The sequence below is a fragment of the Chelonia mydas genome, chromosome 17, assembly GCF_015237465.2.
Source record: "Chelonia mydas isolate rCheMyd1 chromosome 17, rCheMyd1.pri.v2, whole genome shotgun sequence".
NCBI classification, from domain to species: Eukaryota; Metazoa; Chordata; order Testudines; family Cheloniidae; genus Chelonia; species Chelonia mydas.
In genome coordinates this window covers 12,765,627-12,783,542 of record NC_051257.2, presented here as the reverse complement: position 1 = coordinate 12,783,542, position 17,916 = coordinate 12,765,627, and the positions used below count along the sequence as shown (strand labels likewise).

Below are 17,916 nucleotides of genomic sequence, written 5' to 3'. Positions count from 1 at the left end.
ACCTACAGTTCTGACGGTCAGAACAGTATTTAGGTCAATCAGTAAATAGATGACTAATTACCGATTAATCAAATAGCTACCTCTGTAACTTTTGATATTTTCCTTTGTGTCGTCAGTTGAAGCCCTGTATATTTTTTTCAGATGTGTTGTTTGCAATCTTAAATATCCAGTGTTTGAAAGACATTAACACGCCTGAGGTTTCTAATTTTTTTCAGTATAAATTAGTATTTGCAGTTTATAACCTGGTAGGACCTGTTCAGGCATCTTAGGATGAAAAAAGACATGCAAACTGTTCATGTTGCTTTTTGATTTTTGTACCCTGCTGCTAATGCTTTTTTGATGCACTTAGTCATTTTTCTGCAAGGAAGCACTATGATCAAAAGCTCAATGAAATTGCCCAGATAAAACGTTTTTAATGACTTGCTACTTTTTCCTCTTGTAAATTATCCCCTCATTTTTCTGCACATAAATTTTGGAAACTCAGAACAGTCTGTATGATTTCATCTTTTGTTGAAGGATTTCTCATTGAGATTATATTGCATTGCTGATAAGCCTTCTAAAAAACTACATTATAGGTTATTATGTTTTCTATTGATGACATTTAAGTCAAAACACCCTTTGAGAGATGACCTTGCTTTACACTCTTGGAATCTATATTTCTTGTCTCAAGGAATGATGAGTATTTCTGCTTACTGATCACATTAGATGGTTCTAGTTATGATGTACATTTGTCTATAGTTGTTGTTGTTGTTGCCTGTTCTGCCAATAACACAGTACTGTTAACTGGAGATCTGTGTCTTTTAAAACTGTTCTAGAAGAATCTAGATAAATAAGACTGAAATTTATAAAATCTTTAATATTCGGGATGACATAGCTTTGGTATCTGACCAATATTCAAGGCATAATTGGGGAAAAAACAAACAAAAACTATTATGATTATGTTCTCCTTAGTGAATAATTATTTAGTAAAAACTGAGAAAAACCATACTAGGTTTTTCTTTTCCATAATGAATTATGTACCTCTGGGAAGAACTGATAAGGGATTTTTGTTTTTCACAGAATTTTCTTCAAACAGCTGTATTTTTAAAACATCCTTATTTCCTGACAGGTTCAAGGAGATGGAACCTATTGCTCTGCATTGTTTGGGGGAATAAATAATTCTAAATGTTACAGATATCAATGTTAGTTGGAAAACCAACATGCTAAAGATGGTTTGTCAAAACCCAATCTCCCCATTAATAGAGTTTTTACTTGCGGAGCAAAAATGGCTTTCCAAAACAGCTTCTGCTTTCTGGTAATATTTCGATCCACCATTTTGTTTAGTTTTCATAAAATATATCCTCATGCCATTCTGTTCGGTACAGGGTACAACTTTTAGTGACTTCTTTTTGGCTAGATGCTATAAATTAGATTGTTAAACCTGTGTATTTTTCAGAATTATATATTTGCAATGGAAACCTTGACATCTTACTCACCTGATCCCAGCTGTTGTTTTTTCTGTATTAAGTTCCTTGCCCCTTTTATTATAACTTGTTCAAAAGCTAAAAGATGCTTTTAAATGCAACCTTGGCAACTAGCTCTCCCACCTCAAGGCAGCCATCTCATCCAAACTGGGGCTTAAACTGAGTTAAGAGACCATGTTGAAACATGGGTTCATCATTCTAAACCAGCTCCTAACACAACTGGATTGACCGATATGCATGCTGCCAGACCATGTTACAACTAATACATATATTTAAATATTCTAAACTAAGACCCTATGGCTAGCCAGCATTTTGTTAGGATTGATTCTAGCTAGACATTTGTTTAAACACATTTTTTAAACTCATTTTGAAGTCGAGCGCAGAGAGGGTCAAAATCCAAGGACATCTGCTCCTTCCAGCCTGAAAAACAAGAGCCACTGTTTACGAATAAACAGTTTTTTCCCTTTATTTAGTCAAGGATTTTTTTCTTGATAGAGGTGATTGGGTCACCTGGATGGACTGAATAACATGTATCTTGCAGCAATGGGGAGAGGGGGAAACAGCTAAAAAGGCTCAGGTCTAAACATAGCCTGAGAGTGTAGTGTGAGGAACTTGCAGTTAGACTATTGTCATTTAATATAAAAAAATAATTTTAACTGGTACATAGAGCTTTTCTTTCTCAAAATGCTTTACAAATATGAATCTCTACAACTCTTCTGTGAGGGAGGCAAATGTTATCCCCATTTTACAGCTCTGGAAACCAAGGCACAGAGCAAGCCAAATTGAAAGCCAGGATTAGAACATGGTATCGCCCATCTCTCAGGCCTGTGCTCAAACCACTGGATCATCCATACTGCTTCCCAGCTCTGGAAAAATTCATCTTATATGATTACTCAGGTGAGCCATGGCCTAATCCAATACCAATTGAAGACACTGATTACCATCTTTTCCCCAAGCAAGCCAGGACTTCTTTTTTAGATTGGGTGGGGTTGTTTGTTTTTTGTTTTGCCTTTTTTATAGTATTATTTTCTGAGTGTAGGTTTTTTCCTTCTGTGATTGTTTTTCCTATTTAATTGTAGCATTAGAACACTTTATGCTAGTATCTTTAATCAGCATTCATTCTTACATGTCTGTGTCTTCAGCTGCACACAATAGTAATGAACTCCAACAGAAATAAATACTTTATCTTTCAGACAGAAAGCAGCCAGCAATGTGACCTCAGCTCAGTTCTAAATCCAGCTACATTCTTAACAGACACTGTATTGTTGTAAACAAGCTTGGGATTATTGGTAGAGAAATCTTCATAAATGGCTAATATGGAAAAACAGTGGAGGTTATGCAGAGTTCCCAGAGGCTAGCATATTGGACTCTTATCCTTGGCTTTCCAAAAACAAAGCAAAATTATGGGTACAGGGAATGAGTCTAATACTGACTCCTGCATGTCTTTTGAAAACCATCATTTTCTTCTTGCGCAATCAGTCTGACTTCAGAATTAAAGAGGCTAAATGCTGTGCTGCAAAAAGGATTATTGATGGGAGGAAAAAACCCTGAACAGTTACTCTGACAGAAGAGAGAGTATGTAGTTGCTGCAGTGGACAAACTGGGTTAGATACATTGGGTTAGATTGTGGCAAACCCTGCATGGGAGGACGTGGAGCAAAGAGATTTCTCTTCTTCACCCCTGTGTAGAGACTGCCGTGGAAGGGCAGGCCTTTTGGACAGGCTAGGGACACTAGCTGATCCCTATTTCAAGGGAGATGGTATCTTTGTTTATTCTTAAAATATTCAAACAAAAAGCATACAAAAGAACTCTTGCCAATTAATCATTGAGTGCCTCAATTTTCCTGTCTGTAAAATGGGGATTATGATGTTTACCTGTTTTGTAAAACGTTATGAGGTATGCACCACCACTGTATAAGTAGTGAAACAATAACAGGCATTTCTAAAAACACTTTACCTTTCCTCTGAAGAACAAATCTTGGTAGTTGTACTTAAGGGGGTGCATACATGCCCATGCTGTCCTGGCAAGTGCTGAATTCAAAGGACACTGATGATTATAGAATGGAAGCAAGCGTCTTGTTCCTTAAAACAAAAATAATTTTATACATTTACAGAAATTGATCCGGATGTCAGACATCTTTTATTCCAGATTCTTGCCTAAGGAATGGCGAATGTGTCTGTTTTGTGAGGGTAGCGGGGGAAATAAATTCTGTTCTTTATATATATGAGAGCAAATTAAAATGAAAGGGATGGTCAAAAAGTGGAGTAGAAATGGTTTCAATCAAAGATTGTCCTGATTTTTTTTTTTTAATTTCATCAAAATTTGAAAAATTTTGACTGGTTCTAGTAAATAGTGTTCAGCACATTATTCAAATATTAAGCAAATGTAGAGTTTTTTGTATGGTTAAATATAAAGTATTTCACAGGTGTATTATTAAAAACTGTATTGTGAATGTATTGAAGTTGAGACGTATTTTAGAACAGTTTCCAGTGCTTTTATAAAAATGGTGACTGAACGGCTTAAGGAATTAGGTAAGATAAGATAGTCTTTCTCCTTTAGGACATTGTTTTTGGTCAGATTTGAAATGAATATGACATCTCTTTGGAGGCTCCTGTGAAATAAGGAGGTAGTCTGAGTTCTTAATGGGTATGCATCCACATCACAAAAATCACCAAACCTAATTAACACTGTTGTTTCAGCCTCAGCAGCATGGTTCAGATTTGAATGAACCATGTTGTCTCTCATAGGAATACTCTTTTCATAGAATCATGGACATCAGAGATGGTAAAGACCTGTCAGGTCATCTTGTCTTTGGGAATGTGGGATTTTTCCTTCAGGTCAAAGTAGAGACATATTGGTGGAGCAGCCTGGAAAAGTTTGTACTACGGCTGCTTATGCTGTGTATGTTCTTTGGATAAACAGAGGGCTTCAGTCTCCAGGGCTGTCATTCAGGCTCCTTTCGTGAGTATTAAGTTCACTCTTTTTGCACGCACACAAACCAGAGCAGCACATCGCTTGTCACTGTTTTCTCACGTAAATGCCTTGGCTGTTGAATGGTTACTAGGGTGCATACATAAGTGATAAGGCATTGAATTGCCTTAAATATTATAAGGTGTTTGTCAGCCTCTGAAATCTGGTACTATGTCTGAGGACCATTTAAAACTGAAATGGTATCTGGAAGGGATGTAAATATCATTTTAAAAAGTACCTGTTTAAACTATTAAAATTTAATCGGTTAACTGGTTAACCAGTTTGGACCTCACGATGCCTAGGATGGTGCGTCTCCCCTCCCTCTTTGCCCCGGACAGACTGGGAAGGGCAGCTGAACTCATACCGGGGGTGACACAGCAAGTCTAGCCAGGAGAGCCTGGGGCAGCTGAGTGATCCCAGCACCCCCCTCACATCATCAGTACCCAGGGGAAGAGGCCCCAGGTATCTAGTTTGTCCCGATGTGGCCTCCGCAGATGCTCTGTGCCACCCCAGCAGCAGCTTCCCTTCCCTTCAAATACAGCTGAAGCCACAGCACCAGTGGCACAGGCAGAGGCGAGGGGCTGCTTTACCCCCCGACGGGACCCGCAGCCTCTGCCCGCCCCCCACGGCCGAAACGCTTTCCCCTTGCCTGCCTGGCCACGCCCCACAAAGCCTCCGGCCTAGCGGTTTGTTTGTCCTGCTTCCCTGCACTGTCAGGCGTTCCTTCGCCTAGCGAGCGGTATCCTTCCGCCGGGGTCGTCACCCCTGGGTCCGTGCAGGTATGTCCCCTCAGGTCAGCGGGGCTGGAGGGACTGTTTTTACCAACTAAGGGGTGTACAGGACCCTCCTTGTTGCTGGACCGAAGACCCCGCTGCGCTAAAGCGTTAATATCGACCCAGCCCTTTTAAGAGGGTGCTGGCCCCCAGTGGCCTCTTGTGATGCCCGCCCCTTCCTGGCTGCCATAATTACCTCCTGCCAGCATCCCAAAAATGGCATCTCTGCTTCAGGAAAACCTGTTCGAGACCCGCGCGCAGCCCCCAGCAGGACTTCTACCAGCTGATCGTCACCCGGAAGGAGGTGGGTGAACGAGGGAGGGTTAATGATAAGACTGGTACTTATCAGTCAACCATTTAATCGTTTAATATTTTATTTCCCTGGTATCTGGAGGGCATAGGCATGCAGACAATGACCAGCTGGTTGCAAAGGCCCAGACATCTGAGCACAGTTCTGTGAGTTTGGCATCTCTTTCCTCTTGAAGAATGTGAGGTTTCCTCTTTCTTGAAACCTCCTACGGTTCTGAGAAACTGATGAGAAGCTATTTGGAGTTGCTATAAATATACATTTAAATGCTCTTTGGAATTCTATTAAATAACTTGGAAAGAAGCTTTAGTCCTTTTAAAATGGGAGGTTGCTCCTAGATGGCAAACTAGTAAAACCATAAATATTAACTGATTCTTTTTTATTCTAGTTTATTAGTTAATAATAATAAGAACAATAATGAAATATTGGGCAAATACAGATTGCAATAAAGAAAGGAGATTCCTCTAATTTTAAAATAGTTCTTGAACAATTACTTTTATTCAAAAGGGGGGTGAGGGTTAAAATTTTATTTTAACTCCCATTTTCATTGTATCTAAACTTACTAAATTACAACTACAGACTTTTTATTATAAGATGGCTTTATTACTGCTGCAGATTCCCTCACCAGTCGTACCAGTTCTATCTCTAGCAGTGTGATATAGCTGTGTGGTTCTTCCCTAAGCCATTAAGGCTTGCTGAGATCACTGCTACTTTGATATCGTAATCTGGTCAATAGGACCAGAGTGATAAAATATAGCTTTTGAGAGCAGTGAGAAACACATACGGGCATATGACAGCACCTTTGGGCTTAGCTGTTGGGAAGATATGTATTTCACTAAGATGTAAAATAAATACTGAAATATGTTTTCTTCCATTCTTTCCACTTTAGTAATAAAGCTCTTAAAGGAGGAAAAATGTGTAATATTTTTTTTTAATTTGTAGATTAATGAGTAGAATTATTATGGAGAGTGAATCCAAGGTATAGTAAGGCTTTATGGGTGCACTCTCTATTGAAGTCTGTGGGAGTTTTCCATTGACTTCAATAGAGGCATTTACATCAAGGCTAGACAGTTATGTGTTGATGGCCAAGTAAGGACACTTCACTCTAACGATGGGCCATAGAAGAAACTTATCCCTCCCAGATAGCTTTCCCTGAGGATGCCTCAGACACTGAGTGGCCAATGGCCCACCCCTGTGATCCAGCCAACTATGTAAGGACATGTGACCCTGGACTCCATCTTTGACCAGTCACTTTCCACAAACAGGGGCTGTGGGCTTTGATTGGGACAGTACAGTAAAATTCCAAGCACATGGCAGAGGACATAAAAAGACACCTGAGACATCTCCTTTTTGTCTTCATTTCCTATTTCATTTCTCTGGACTGGATTTTTAACAAGGAAGCTCTAAACAAGGACTGATGACCCCCAATCTACTTGGGTGATTCTAGAGAGACTTTTGCAAGCTAGCAGTTCATTCCATCACTGCTATCATCCTGATCTATGAACACTGAAAGTCACTTGTATGTATATGATCTGTTAACCATTCAATAACACTCTTCTTTTAGATTATTAAACCTTTAGTTTTTAGCTACTAAAGGATTGGCATTGGCATGATTATTGGGTAAGATCTGAGTTATATATTGACCTGGCTAAGTGGCTGATGCCTTGGAATTGGAAGGATCCTATATCTGATTAAATTGGTTTTCAGTAACCACTCATCATAAAGTCCAGTGTCTGGGTGGTGCTTTCCTACCTCTCATGGATGTTGAGGCTTAATTTCACTGATTTTTGTAAAGTGTTTTAAAATCCTCAGGTGGAAGGTGCTATAGGAGTCCAAAGTATTATTAATAAATAATTTGAGGCAGAGACAAAGCATTGAAAATTCCAACTCAAAAGATTAATGCTTCAGTAAGTTATGCATGTGTGGAAACAAGGGATTGTAGTGGAAGCTGCTTTGCCACGTTGGTCTATTAAATACCAGTTTGGGTAGATAGCCAAAGAAAAGACATCTACAGAATTATCATGACAATCAAGGTCAGAGACCATGCATCAACTCTAGTGAAAATGACCTCTGGAAATAACTCTGTTATTAGGGAAGTGTTTGCATCTGACCATTCATTTGTTCAGAATTCTATGTAAATATATATTTTTTTTTCTTTTCAACAGAGCAGAAAAGCTACAGTTGCTTAACCACAGGCCAATGACCGCAGTTGAGATACAGCTGGTAAGTTACAGTTGTCCTAACTGCTTAAAATCCATATATAAATGCATCTTTAATCTTGCAGATCAATTGAATAATCATTTGCTCATGGTCACTAACTGATAGGACCTCTGTACACATCTTTATATTCATGTTTTCTGATTTTGTTTTCTTTCCTCTCTGCTTCCCCTATGAGACCTCTCTATAAGACTTACCCCTCTTCCTCTCAGAACCCACAGCAGGGGCAACTCTTCACTCTCACGTTTGTGTCAGTGTTTCAGACGGAAAATTGCCATCAGAATTGTTAAATGGAGGTATAATCTCATGTCCTAGGAATACATTTACCTAAGGATTTCTTCTGTTGCTTTGTAAAGTCAAACACTTTGGAATATGAAATTTGATTTAGAAAACTACTGTGGTATATTCCTTTTCATTATTTTTCTAAGGTACAAGGAAGGCAAACATTTGGGAGAGAACAATAGTTAGCAATGACTGCCGCTGTGCTTTTGAAGTGACCGTGTAGCATGAGAACTCTACAGTGGGAAGAAGAAAAGGAGTACTTGTGGCACCTTAGAGACTAACCAATTTATTTGAGCATAAGCTGGGAAGCTTTCAGTTGGAAGTCATCCATTATCAATCTGCTGGAACATAACGTTTGGATAAAGGAATATTACAGATAAAAAGGGATAGATAGGTTAAATGTTCTCCAGAGCATCGTGTAAAGAACACAAATGCTGTATTAATAAGGAGATTATTGTAACAAGGCTATTCCTCTAATAAGGCTGTCTTGCATGGAGAACTTCTTTTGATTGTGTAATAGCCGGATTGTATTCTGTTGCAAAAGTGTATGGGTTAGAAGTGGATGCTAATAGGACTGCATCCTGACTTCTCATATTCCTTGATAGCCAAGAACTAGCATTTCTAGCAGTGAAAACAGCTGATCTGATATCCCAGGAACTGCTATTGTCAAGTTTATCTACGAGTTAATGCCACTTTCTGCAGCTGCAAACAAGAGCATGAAGGCTTCACTCGTTTTGTTAGGCAGCTTTTCAGAAGAGATGAAGTAGAGCCTTCAAATGTTTTAGAATTTCTCTCTATTTCTGTTAGCTTCCTGTATTGCACTTACAATTCATTAGGTTTCAGCACAGTTCATATTCTATCTTCTCTTCTTCTTCTTAAAATATACTCATCTTATTGTCACTTTCAAGACATCCTTTGTATTTGACTGCTTCCTCAGTCACTAATTCTCTTGTCTAGCCACATAACATGAATGCATCCGATGAAGTGAGCAGTAGCTCACGAAAGCTTATGCTCAAATAAATTTGTTAGTCTCTAAGGTGCCACAAGTACTCCTTTTCTTTTTGAGATAACATGGAGTGTATCTGTTTATGCTCCAATATCCAGCTATCAGTTTTAGCTTCAGGTCCATGAGGCAAGTTAAGCAAAATATGACTTTTGAGTTGGAGTAAAGTTACTGCACTGGTACATCATTTGTACCTCAATTCTTTCAAGGTTTAGCAATATAAAAGTTAAAATTGCTCTATTAAAACTGATGAGTTGCGGCAATAAAACAAGTTAAATGCGAATTCACCAATTTTGGTACGTAACCATTCTCTAAGTAACCCAAAGCAACCTGTTATATAATTAGAAATTACTCTTAGGAGGTAATGTGATGTTACAGTTGGCAACTAATCTTGAGTTTATCCCCAAACTGTACCCAGACTAGATAATAGAATGAATTATTGATGTATCTGTGCAAGTTTCTCCAATATCACAATAGGTTAAGATGAGTGGATTGCTCATATGTACACATGGCATTGCCAAATTAAGTCAGCAGAAAACTTAAACTACATAGATCCTTCATTAAACTAATCAATCTTTGGGGAGTAACAAATATTAGACTGTCACAGGCCGTTTTTGTGAAGGTTGCCTTTGGGATCTGTGTAATGAATGGCTGTTTATTGATATAATGGCAAGAGTTAGTGTTACAGCATCCTCAAGCAAGTAGAACCTCCATGTATTTATAAGGAATTTAATTCATAAAAACAGAAGCCACTGGGAGTTTTGTCATTCACTTTAGGAGGACAGGGATTGTCTATACACAAGTTTCCATGAAAGCAAGTCTGTTAGCTGGATTAGAGGATTTGAAAGGCAAAATATACAAGTAAATTAATATGAACTCTAAAATGATCTTGATTGCACTGTGAAATTTTTTTTCTTAAAAGCTTTGACTCATCCCTGGATACAGATCTGAAGCAATAGATACAGAACATTTTTAACCATAAGTTTCACAAAAAGCAGGTGAATTAATTCAATTTTAAAAAGAGACACCTTCTGGAACTAATTATAAAACAAGCCATATCCCCAAAAGTGTGTTTAAGTATGTGTGTGTACGTGTAATTTCCCCAATTTATTTTGAGTAATTTATGTAAAAGGATATTTAGTACTATTTGTTTTCTTTTTGGCTTCAAGTCTTTTTATCCTCTCCTGTACAATTCCTGCCCTGTAATAGTGCACAAGATATAAATCAGGGTAACTATATTTAATCTAAAAGACCTCTCCACAGAAAGATGCATCTTTTGTTTTAATTCAGGTCTTTTTTGTTTGTCCTCCTCTTGCATAATCATTCCACTTTGTTTATAGTTGCCTTCTCCAGATTGTTGCTGAGATAGTTTTTAAACGATAACAACAAAAGCAGCATGAAATTCTAATCCTTATCCCACTGGATAAAACATTGTATGCAATACAGCTATCTTGACCTCTAGCTTTAATCTCAAACATATGTTGTTCATGGCTCAGTGACTCACACAGAGAAAGAAAGAAAGAAAGACAGTAATGTTGATCTAACCATGACATGGGTTCCAACTTTATGTAAAGCTTAATAATAATGTGTTAGAAGAGTGAGGAGCTTCTCTTTAAAGAACAGATTGTTCCATATCTGTCTCTCATTGGAGCAGTAGGTGTTAATTTTGCATATTTTAAAACTAGACTTCCACACCTGGGAGTTCACTGCCTCATGGTATCCACTCCAGGCAACCAAACTGGCAGATTGTCATTTATTGTTGACCAGAGAATAACAACACCTATTGCTCTGGAAAATGCAAAAAGCTGGAAGGTTTAAACATTTCATGTTCTCAACAATGCACTTTGCGTACTTGTCTAGTTTCCTATCACAAGGAGATGAATCCAGCCACTCAGTCTTTTGCTGTATTTCTTTTTCTTATGGTCTGTCTTATTTGTATGTTTGTGCTGAACATCTTGGAATTACTCTACATTTGAGGAAACTGCAGGTATTTCCTTGCTTAAAGTGTCTCCTACATTCGAACAAAAGAATATTGTGATTGGTAGCTCTGAGAAGTACCAAAATGCACCTTTTCTCTTTTTTGTTATTGATTTTTGCATTTAATAGTCTTCAAACTATTATCTACAAAAAAAACAATAATGTGCAACCCACAAATTGTTCTCTTCACTGGCAGTAAGTCTTATTGGCACATCAAAAATTGTTCACCAGTGCAGGGTATTTTAAAGTTCCTTGTATTGTTTATTCTCCAGCATTTGCAATATATATTTGTGGATCAAATGCCTAAGGAAACAGCCGTTTTTCAGCTGAAAATACTTTATTCAATCACATTACAGAACAGCGCTCACTTACAATATCTTTTCTCTGGACTCCTGCATTGAACCTATCATAGTGACCACTGCTGAGCAGGAGAAAAAAATCGTGACTGTTGCTCATAGTATTAACATATCACATTGGAATGTAATAATTGAATTGAAGTATTTGTCTGTGTCAAATGGGAAGCATGATTGATTGCAGCATGGCAATACATTTGATCTTGTTAGCCTCACAATTGCATTTTCCTGAAAAAAAAACAGACCCATGTATTCATATATATTGTGACAGGGTCGGGACAGATGGCTACAGGAGAGTGATTTTTTTTTTTCCACAAGAAAAGTTGAATTTTTATTTATTAGGCAGACAGTACAAAGAGATTCACTTAGATTTCTGACTCTGTGCTTGTGCCTTCAACACTTTCACAACAATCTTCTCTTCAATAAGGAAAACTCGTTTGATTCTGTCACGGACACATTTAGCACACATGGAACCGCCATGGGCTCTGCTAATATGCTTCTTTGTTTTTGACAACCTCATAAGGACTTTAGGGCACACAGCACGAACACCGCGAAGTCTTCCTGGACACACACCACATGCAGACTTTGGTGCCTTGCCAACTTTCTTAGTGTAAAGAAGGCAGATATATTAGCCCCAGGTTAAGTAGGTCTCTTTCCCCTGGGTAAGGTAACAGGGAAGGTTCCAGAACAATCAGGAACTTTCTGGAAACAATTGAGGAAGACAGGCTGATTAGAACATCTGCAGCCAATCAAGAAGCTGCTAGAATCGATTAAGGCAGGCTAATCAGGGCACCTGGGTTTAAAAAGGAGCTCACTTCAGTTTGTGGTGTGCGTGTGAGGAGCTGGGAGCAAGAGGCGCAAGAAGCTGAGAGTGAGAAGGCGTACTACTGGAAGACTGAGAAGTACAAGCATTATCAGACATCAGGAGGAAGGTCCCGTGGTGAGAATAAAGAAGGTATTGGGAGGAGGCCATGGGGAAGTAGCCCAGGGAGTTGTAGCTGTCACACAGCTGTTACAGGAGCCACTGTAGACAGCTGCAGTCAACAGGGCCCTGGGCTGGATCCCGGAGTAGAGGGTGGGCCCCGGTTCCTCCCATCCTCCCAACTCCCTACTTGATACTGGAGGAGTTGACCTGGACTGTGGGTTCCACCAGAGGGGAAGGTCTCTGGCCTTTTCCCCGATCTACTAGGTGGATCAGCAGAGACTGCGGGTATTGTTCTTCTTCCTTTCCCCATGCTGGCCAGTGATGAGGCTAACAGAGTGAATGGCAGATTTGAGCCACGAAAGTGGCCAAACTGAGAGCTGCCGTGAGCCTCTGAGGCAAGAAAATCTGCCAATAAGCGCTGGATCCACCAAGGCAGAGGAGGAACTTTGTCACAATACAAATGCAACTCGTATGCTACAGCATCCGCGACAGAGAGATTTTACAATGATTTAGGGTAGCGAAAAGGTGAGTGCTGAAATACAGCAGCATCTTTGGAATTATTTATTAGAACCAGTAGCATAGACACTATGATTTATTGCATTTCTTCCACTTTGATTTTATAAGGTTCTTACTCTGAGCCTTGAGAGAGACACGTCTGTCTGGTTGTATTGGAGAGTGTTTTTTAACATGTACCTTCTGTTACTGTAATGCCAGGTGCTTTCCACTAGTCACATGAAGCTTTTTTAAAGCCCAAACACAATATAAACACGGAGAACATAGTAAACATTAAAAATGTCCAGTCCAATTGAAAGGTTGGCTGACTATGCCATACTGTCGACATGGCATCATTTGCTGAGGTAATCTATCTCCATTTGGATTGTGTGGTCCTGCCAATAAATACTCTATATATAATTCATTGACCAAAAAAAATATTATTTTTCCCTAGCGTAAAGTTTTGCATTCCCTTCTGCTTAGAGTTTGTATTTGTTGCTTTTACAACTTTAGCCAGTTGCAGGATAGAGGTTAGCAGGACTGCTTTATAATCCATAAATGATTTGGTATTTGTTCCTTTGTTTGTGAACCTTTAGATATAAATGTTTGTTTGTTTCTTTCCCTCCTTTTGTGTTTTTCCTTCTATATTATTTTTTCTGCGAGGTTAGTGTTTCCTCGAGAGACTACTATACAGTAATCAGGGAGCATTTTGTCGTCTTGTAAATCAGGAGCCTGTGTGTAAATCAGAAGACTGTGTGCTAAAGTCTGGAGCACTTAGAACGAGCCATTGAATCTCCTTCTGTTTCCTTAGTTTGATGTTTTCATTTGACTCATTTCCATTTGTCTCTTTATCTGTATCTCGGTCATGCTTAATCTTTTGCATTTCTCCTTTAACATGTTACTTTGCTGTTTTCTAATTGTATAATACATTTCATGTCATTACACTTGCTGGTTTTTTTTTTTTGTTTTTTTTTTTTTGCTGGGGAGGAAATCTAATTTTCTAGTTTATTCTTTTGATCCTTGAACTCTTTGGTTATACTGCACCTCTGCAGAAAAATGGACCTCAATAGCAAGCGCTCAGCCCATCCCAAACACAAAGACTTTGTGTGTTGGCCCCATTCCAATATATAAGAACTTCTAAAGAAGAATGAGGGTGCACGCTTAAGTCACTGTTTGGAATCAACCAGTCCTACAAGATTTCCTTATTCAAGTATTATTATTAATGTCAGCATGACTGTTCACATGAGGAGTTGCAGCAGGATTAAACACTACAGTTTACCAAATGAAACAACACTCTGGACAATTAATGCACTATCATTAGCACTGAGAAATTAATCATTCAGTCTTAACTAGCTTTGGCTCTCTAAGGAGCAAAAGGTCTGTCTCTTTTTGTATGTTTGTACAGTGCCTAACACAATAGGGCTCTGGCCCTACAATAATACTTACTAATTGATAATGTAACACTATAATATGGTGCACAACCAGGTAGACCAATCTCTCTTTCTACAGCACTGTTAGTAATAGGATGACAGGTCAGTTGTTTGAATTCAAGCCTTTTCAGTTGCTTTAGCAAGGAAAAGTAACTGAAAAAAGTTTCAAAGTTTTGAGGATCTTAATTTTGGATTTAGGTGCCTAAAATGGCAATTAGGTGCCTAAATCCCTTTGTGGATCTAGCTTACTGTGTCAACAGATATGAGTGGCCCCCAAGATATCATTTATAATTTCCATGGAAATTTTACTTCAGAAAAAAAATCAAAAGTATGACAGTCTGGAAGTGAATAGTTAAGCGATGCAGCCATTTTCTTCCTGCCATATGTGTCTCCAAACTTGCTGTCAACCCATGCAAGTTACACCCTCCCACGTTGCCAGTACTATAGCCCCCTGTGTTGTGTTCTAAAGTAATAATATGTTGTTGAATGCATGCAGGAGAATTAATATACTGCTCACTCCTTTAGAGCGAACTGTTTCAAAATTAAGTACTTAGGGGGCCTTAGCCTATGGCAGAGCTCCCTAAGTTTTCTGCTAGTGCAGTGTGTTGAATGAATAGTTAAACTTTTTATGAATAAAAAGAAAAACCGTAAAGGTGGGACTCTGCAAAGCATTCAGTGTTGGCCTAACTGTTCCCTTTGAAGCATGGCAAAGACTCCCATTGATTTCAGTCAGAACAGAGACCAGTGCTGAGCACTCTTAAAAATCCCCCCAAAATGTTTATTTAAAAATAACACCCCTAAAAACAAACAAACAAAACCTAAAAGGCATTTCTTTCCTCCGCAGGCTAACAGGAAAAAAAAGAAATTTGGAATCTCTATACCAAAGACAACGTTTGCAAAAGCACCTAAGTTCCTTTTTCAAAAATGATCTAAGCACTTAAGCGCTTATGCCTGTTAACTTTAGGCACCTAAGTCACTCAGATATTTTTTGACAGTGTTATGCCAAATCATGTTAGGGAGGTCCTGAGCCTAAAGTCTTAGAAAAATGTCCAAAAGAAAACTTCTGCCAAATGTTCATAACATTACAACTTTAAAACTGGCTCATTTTTAACACATTTTCTTTAAAAATACTAATGTACCCTGGGATGACATATGGAAAGCGACACTTTAGAAAATAAGTTTCTTTTTGGAGAAGATGGGGGTCTTACAAATCTGGCTTATAGTGTGGAGAGCTAGTTCCCATCATAACTATGGAGCAACTATCATTCCGCAGTACGTTTTTTATCATCAAGATTCAGCTTTTTACAAGCAAAAGTTTGCATAATGAGCTCAGACATTGTGTAATGTCCAGTTAATGCAGCACCTCCTAACTGGGTAAATCTTCCCTCTGGAGGTGAGGGAGGAAGTGTGGATTTTACAATGACAGTAGGTTGTTTTGGATTTGCAGATGGTAGAGGAAAGTGAAGAAAGACTAACAGAAGAGCAGATTGAGTCACTTCTTCAGACACTCTCCAGCATTCTTCCAGGGAACCCAGAGGAAGAGCTGCAGAGACAGGCGACAATGGCAGCTGAAGAAGAAGGTGACCCAGAATAGACAGCATCTGAACCGAAGTTGGCAACATCATCAAAAGCTTAATGAGAAAAGAACCAGCTAAACTTTCTGATTGCAAAGACCATGTCTGGGGTTTTTCACCCAGGGCTTAATCTTGTGTGACATCGTTGTACAGTACGTTAATGTTTTGTTGTGTAAATCATGAGAGCAACAGTTGTTTATAAGAAACATAAATTAAAGGAGAGCTCTCATGTCAGCCTGTTTTGAGATGTGAGAAAGATAGTAACTGGCTTCATAATACGGCAGTTTGTGAAATAGTGAAAATAAACCTTATGCTTGAATATTCTTTTTTTCCATTACCCATGTAACAGCTGTTCTTTTCTGAGGAGGGTATATGCAGCTGGCAGTGTTCTCATTATCATAGCAATACACTATAATTATAATTGATTTCATATGTTTTTGAATTACTCAACTGTTTTTCAGAGTGCAGTTTACAATGCAGTGCAAATTCTGTGTGGAAGAAGCCATTTCAGGGTATCAGTACACAGTTAGAATAAAGTTCAAAAATTATTTAATATCCATATAAAATCAGTAGTAATAATAGATCCTTATAACTACTAATATCTTTAGGGTTATACCATGGAAGTGGAAGGAATGTAAAGGCTGTATTGATATGGTAACTAGTCTCAAGGACACCTCTGATATGTCCCTATGCTTATTTTAAATATAGGGCCAGATCCTCAGCTGATGTAAATGGACAGAATCCCATCAAAGTCAAGAGAGTGATGCTGATTCACACCAGTCGAGGATCTGGCCCATAAAGTTAGGGTTCTCAGTAATACAAACAAAAAAATTTATAAGTGTAAGGCTGCTGTTTTCCTTTGAATCACCTGTTGTCTAGGTCTAACACAGGGGTGGGCAAACTTTTTGGGCCGAGGGCCACATCTGGGTGGGGAAATTGTATGCAGGGCTGGGGCAGAGGGTTGGGGTGTGGGAGGGGGTGCAGTGTGCAGGAACGGGCTCAGGGCAAGGGATTGGGGCAGAGGAGGGGTACAGGGTGTATGAGGGGGCTCGGAAGGGGGTTGGGGTGCAGGAGGGGTGCAGACTGGGAGGGAGCTCAGGGCAGGGGGTTGGGGTGCAGGAGAGGTGCGGGGTGCGACAGGGCTCAGGGCTGGGAGTTGGGGTGCAGGAGGGGTTCAGGGTGCGACAGGGCTCAGGACGGAGTTGGGGTGCAAGAGGCGTGTGGGGTGCGGTGGGGGCTCAGGGCAGGGGGTTGGGGTGCACAGTGCAGCAGGGGGCTGAGGGCAGGGAGGAGGGGTGTGAGGTGCAGGCAGGGGGCTCAAGGCAGGGGGTTGTGGGGGACGGGGTGCAGGAGGGATTTGGGCTCCGGCTTGGCACCGCTTACCTAAAGTGACTCCGGGGTGGCAGCGGTGCACACCAGGGCCAGGGCAGGCTCCCTGCGTGTCCTGGCCCCACGCCGCGCCACTCCGGGAAGCGGCCGGCACCATGTCCCTGCGCGTCCCCTGGGGGAGTGGGGGGCACAGGGCTCTGCGCGCTGCCCTTGCCACGCCTCCAGGTACCTCCCCCGAAGCTCCCATTGGCTGTGGCTCCCTGTTCCCATTGGGGCCTGGAGGCAAAGGCAATGCATGGAGCCCTCTTCCCCTCCCTCCCCACCCAGGCCCCAGGGACGTGGTGCCAGCTACTTCTGAGAGTGGCGCGGGGCCTGCGGCACCATGGGGGGCAATCCTGCGGGCCGGATCCAAAGCTCTGAGGGGACAGATCCAGCCTGCAGGCCATAGTTTACCCACCCCTGGTCTAACATGTAGAACACTGCACAGTCCACATGAGCTATGCTGTCATGGCACACCTGGGTGAGTTAATGGTGACATGACAGCCTTAACTGTGAATTTCCTTATTTTGTTTTCAGAAGTTTAATGAGGCTCAGTCCTTGCTCAAGCAAAACCACTGAAGTCAACAGTTTTTTCTGACCACAGGATCAAGCACTTAATGTTGAAAGTGTTAGAGATCATTAAATCACAGATCGTACATATATGGTACAGGCAACGCTGTTTCTTCTTATGCTATGTCTGCAAACAAAAATTGTACCAATCATTATAATATGTTAAAAGCCAAAATAAAAAGTTTGAAGAAAACTCCTAGGAATTTTGTGGT

At 40.1% G+C, this 17,916-nt stretch overlaps 1 protein-coding gene across 1 annotated transcript in view; it reads left to right on the top strand.

The window, feature by feature from the left end:
- Positions 1 to 16,589, top strand: part of LOC102932346 (CGRP receptor component) — a 41,966-nt gene extending 25,377 nt beyond the window's left edge. Inside the window, exons 5-6 of the mRNA XM_037880485.2 lie at positions 7,679 to 7,736; positions 15,640 to 16,589. Of these exons, the coding sequence (XP_037736413.1) occupies positions 7,679 to 7,736; positions 15,640 to 15,786 (205 nt within the window). The 3' untranslated portion in view covers positions 15,787 to 16,589. The remainder of the gene's footprint in view (positions 1 to 7,678; positions 7,737 to 15,639) is intronic.
- Positions 16,590 to 17,916: the final 1,327 nt, after the last annotated feature.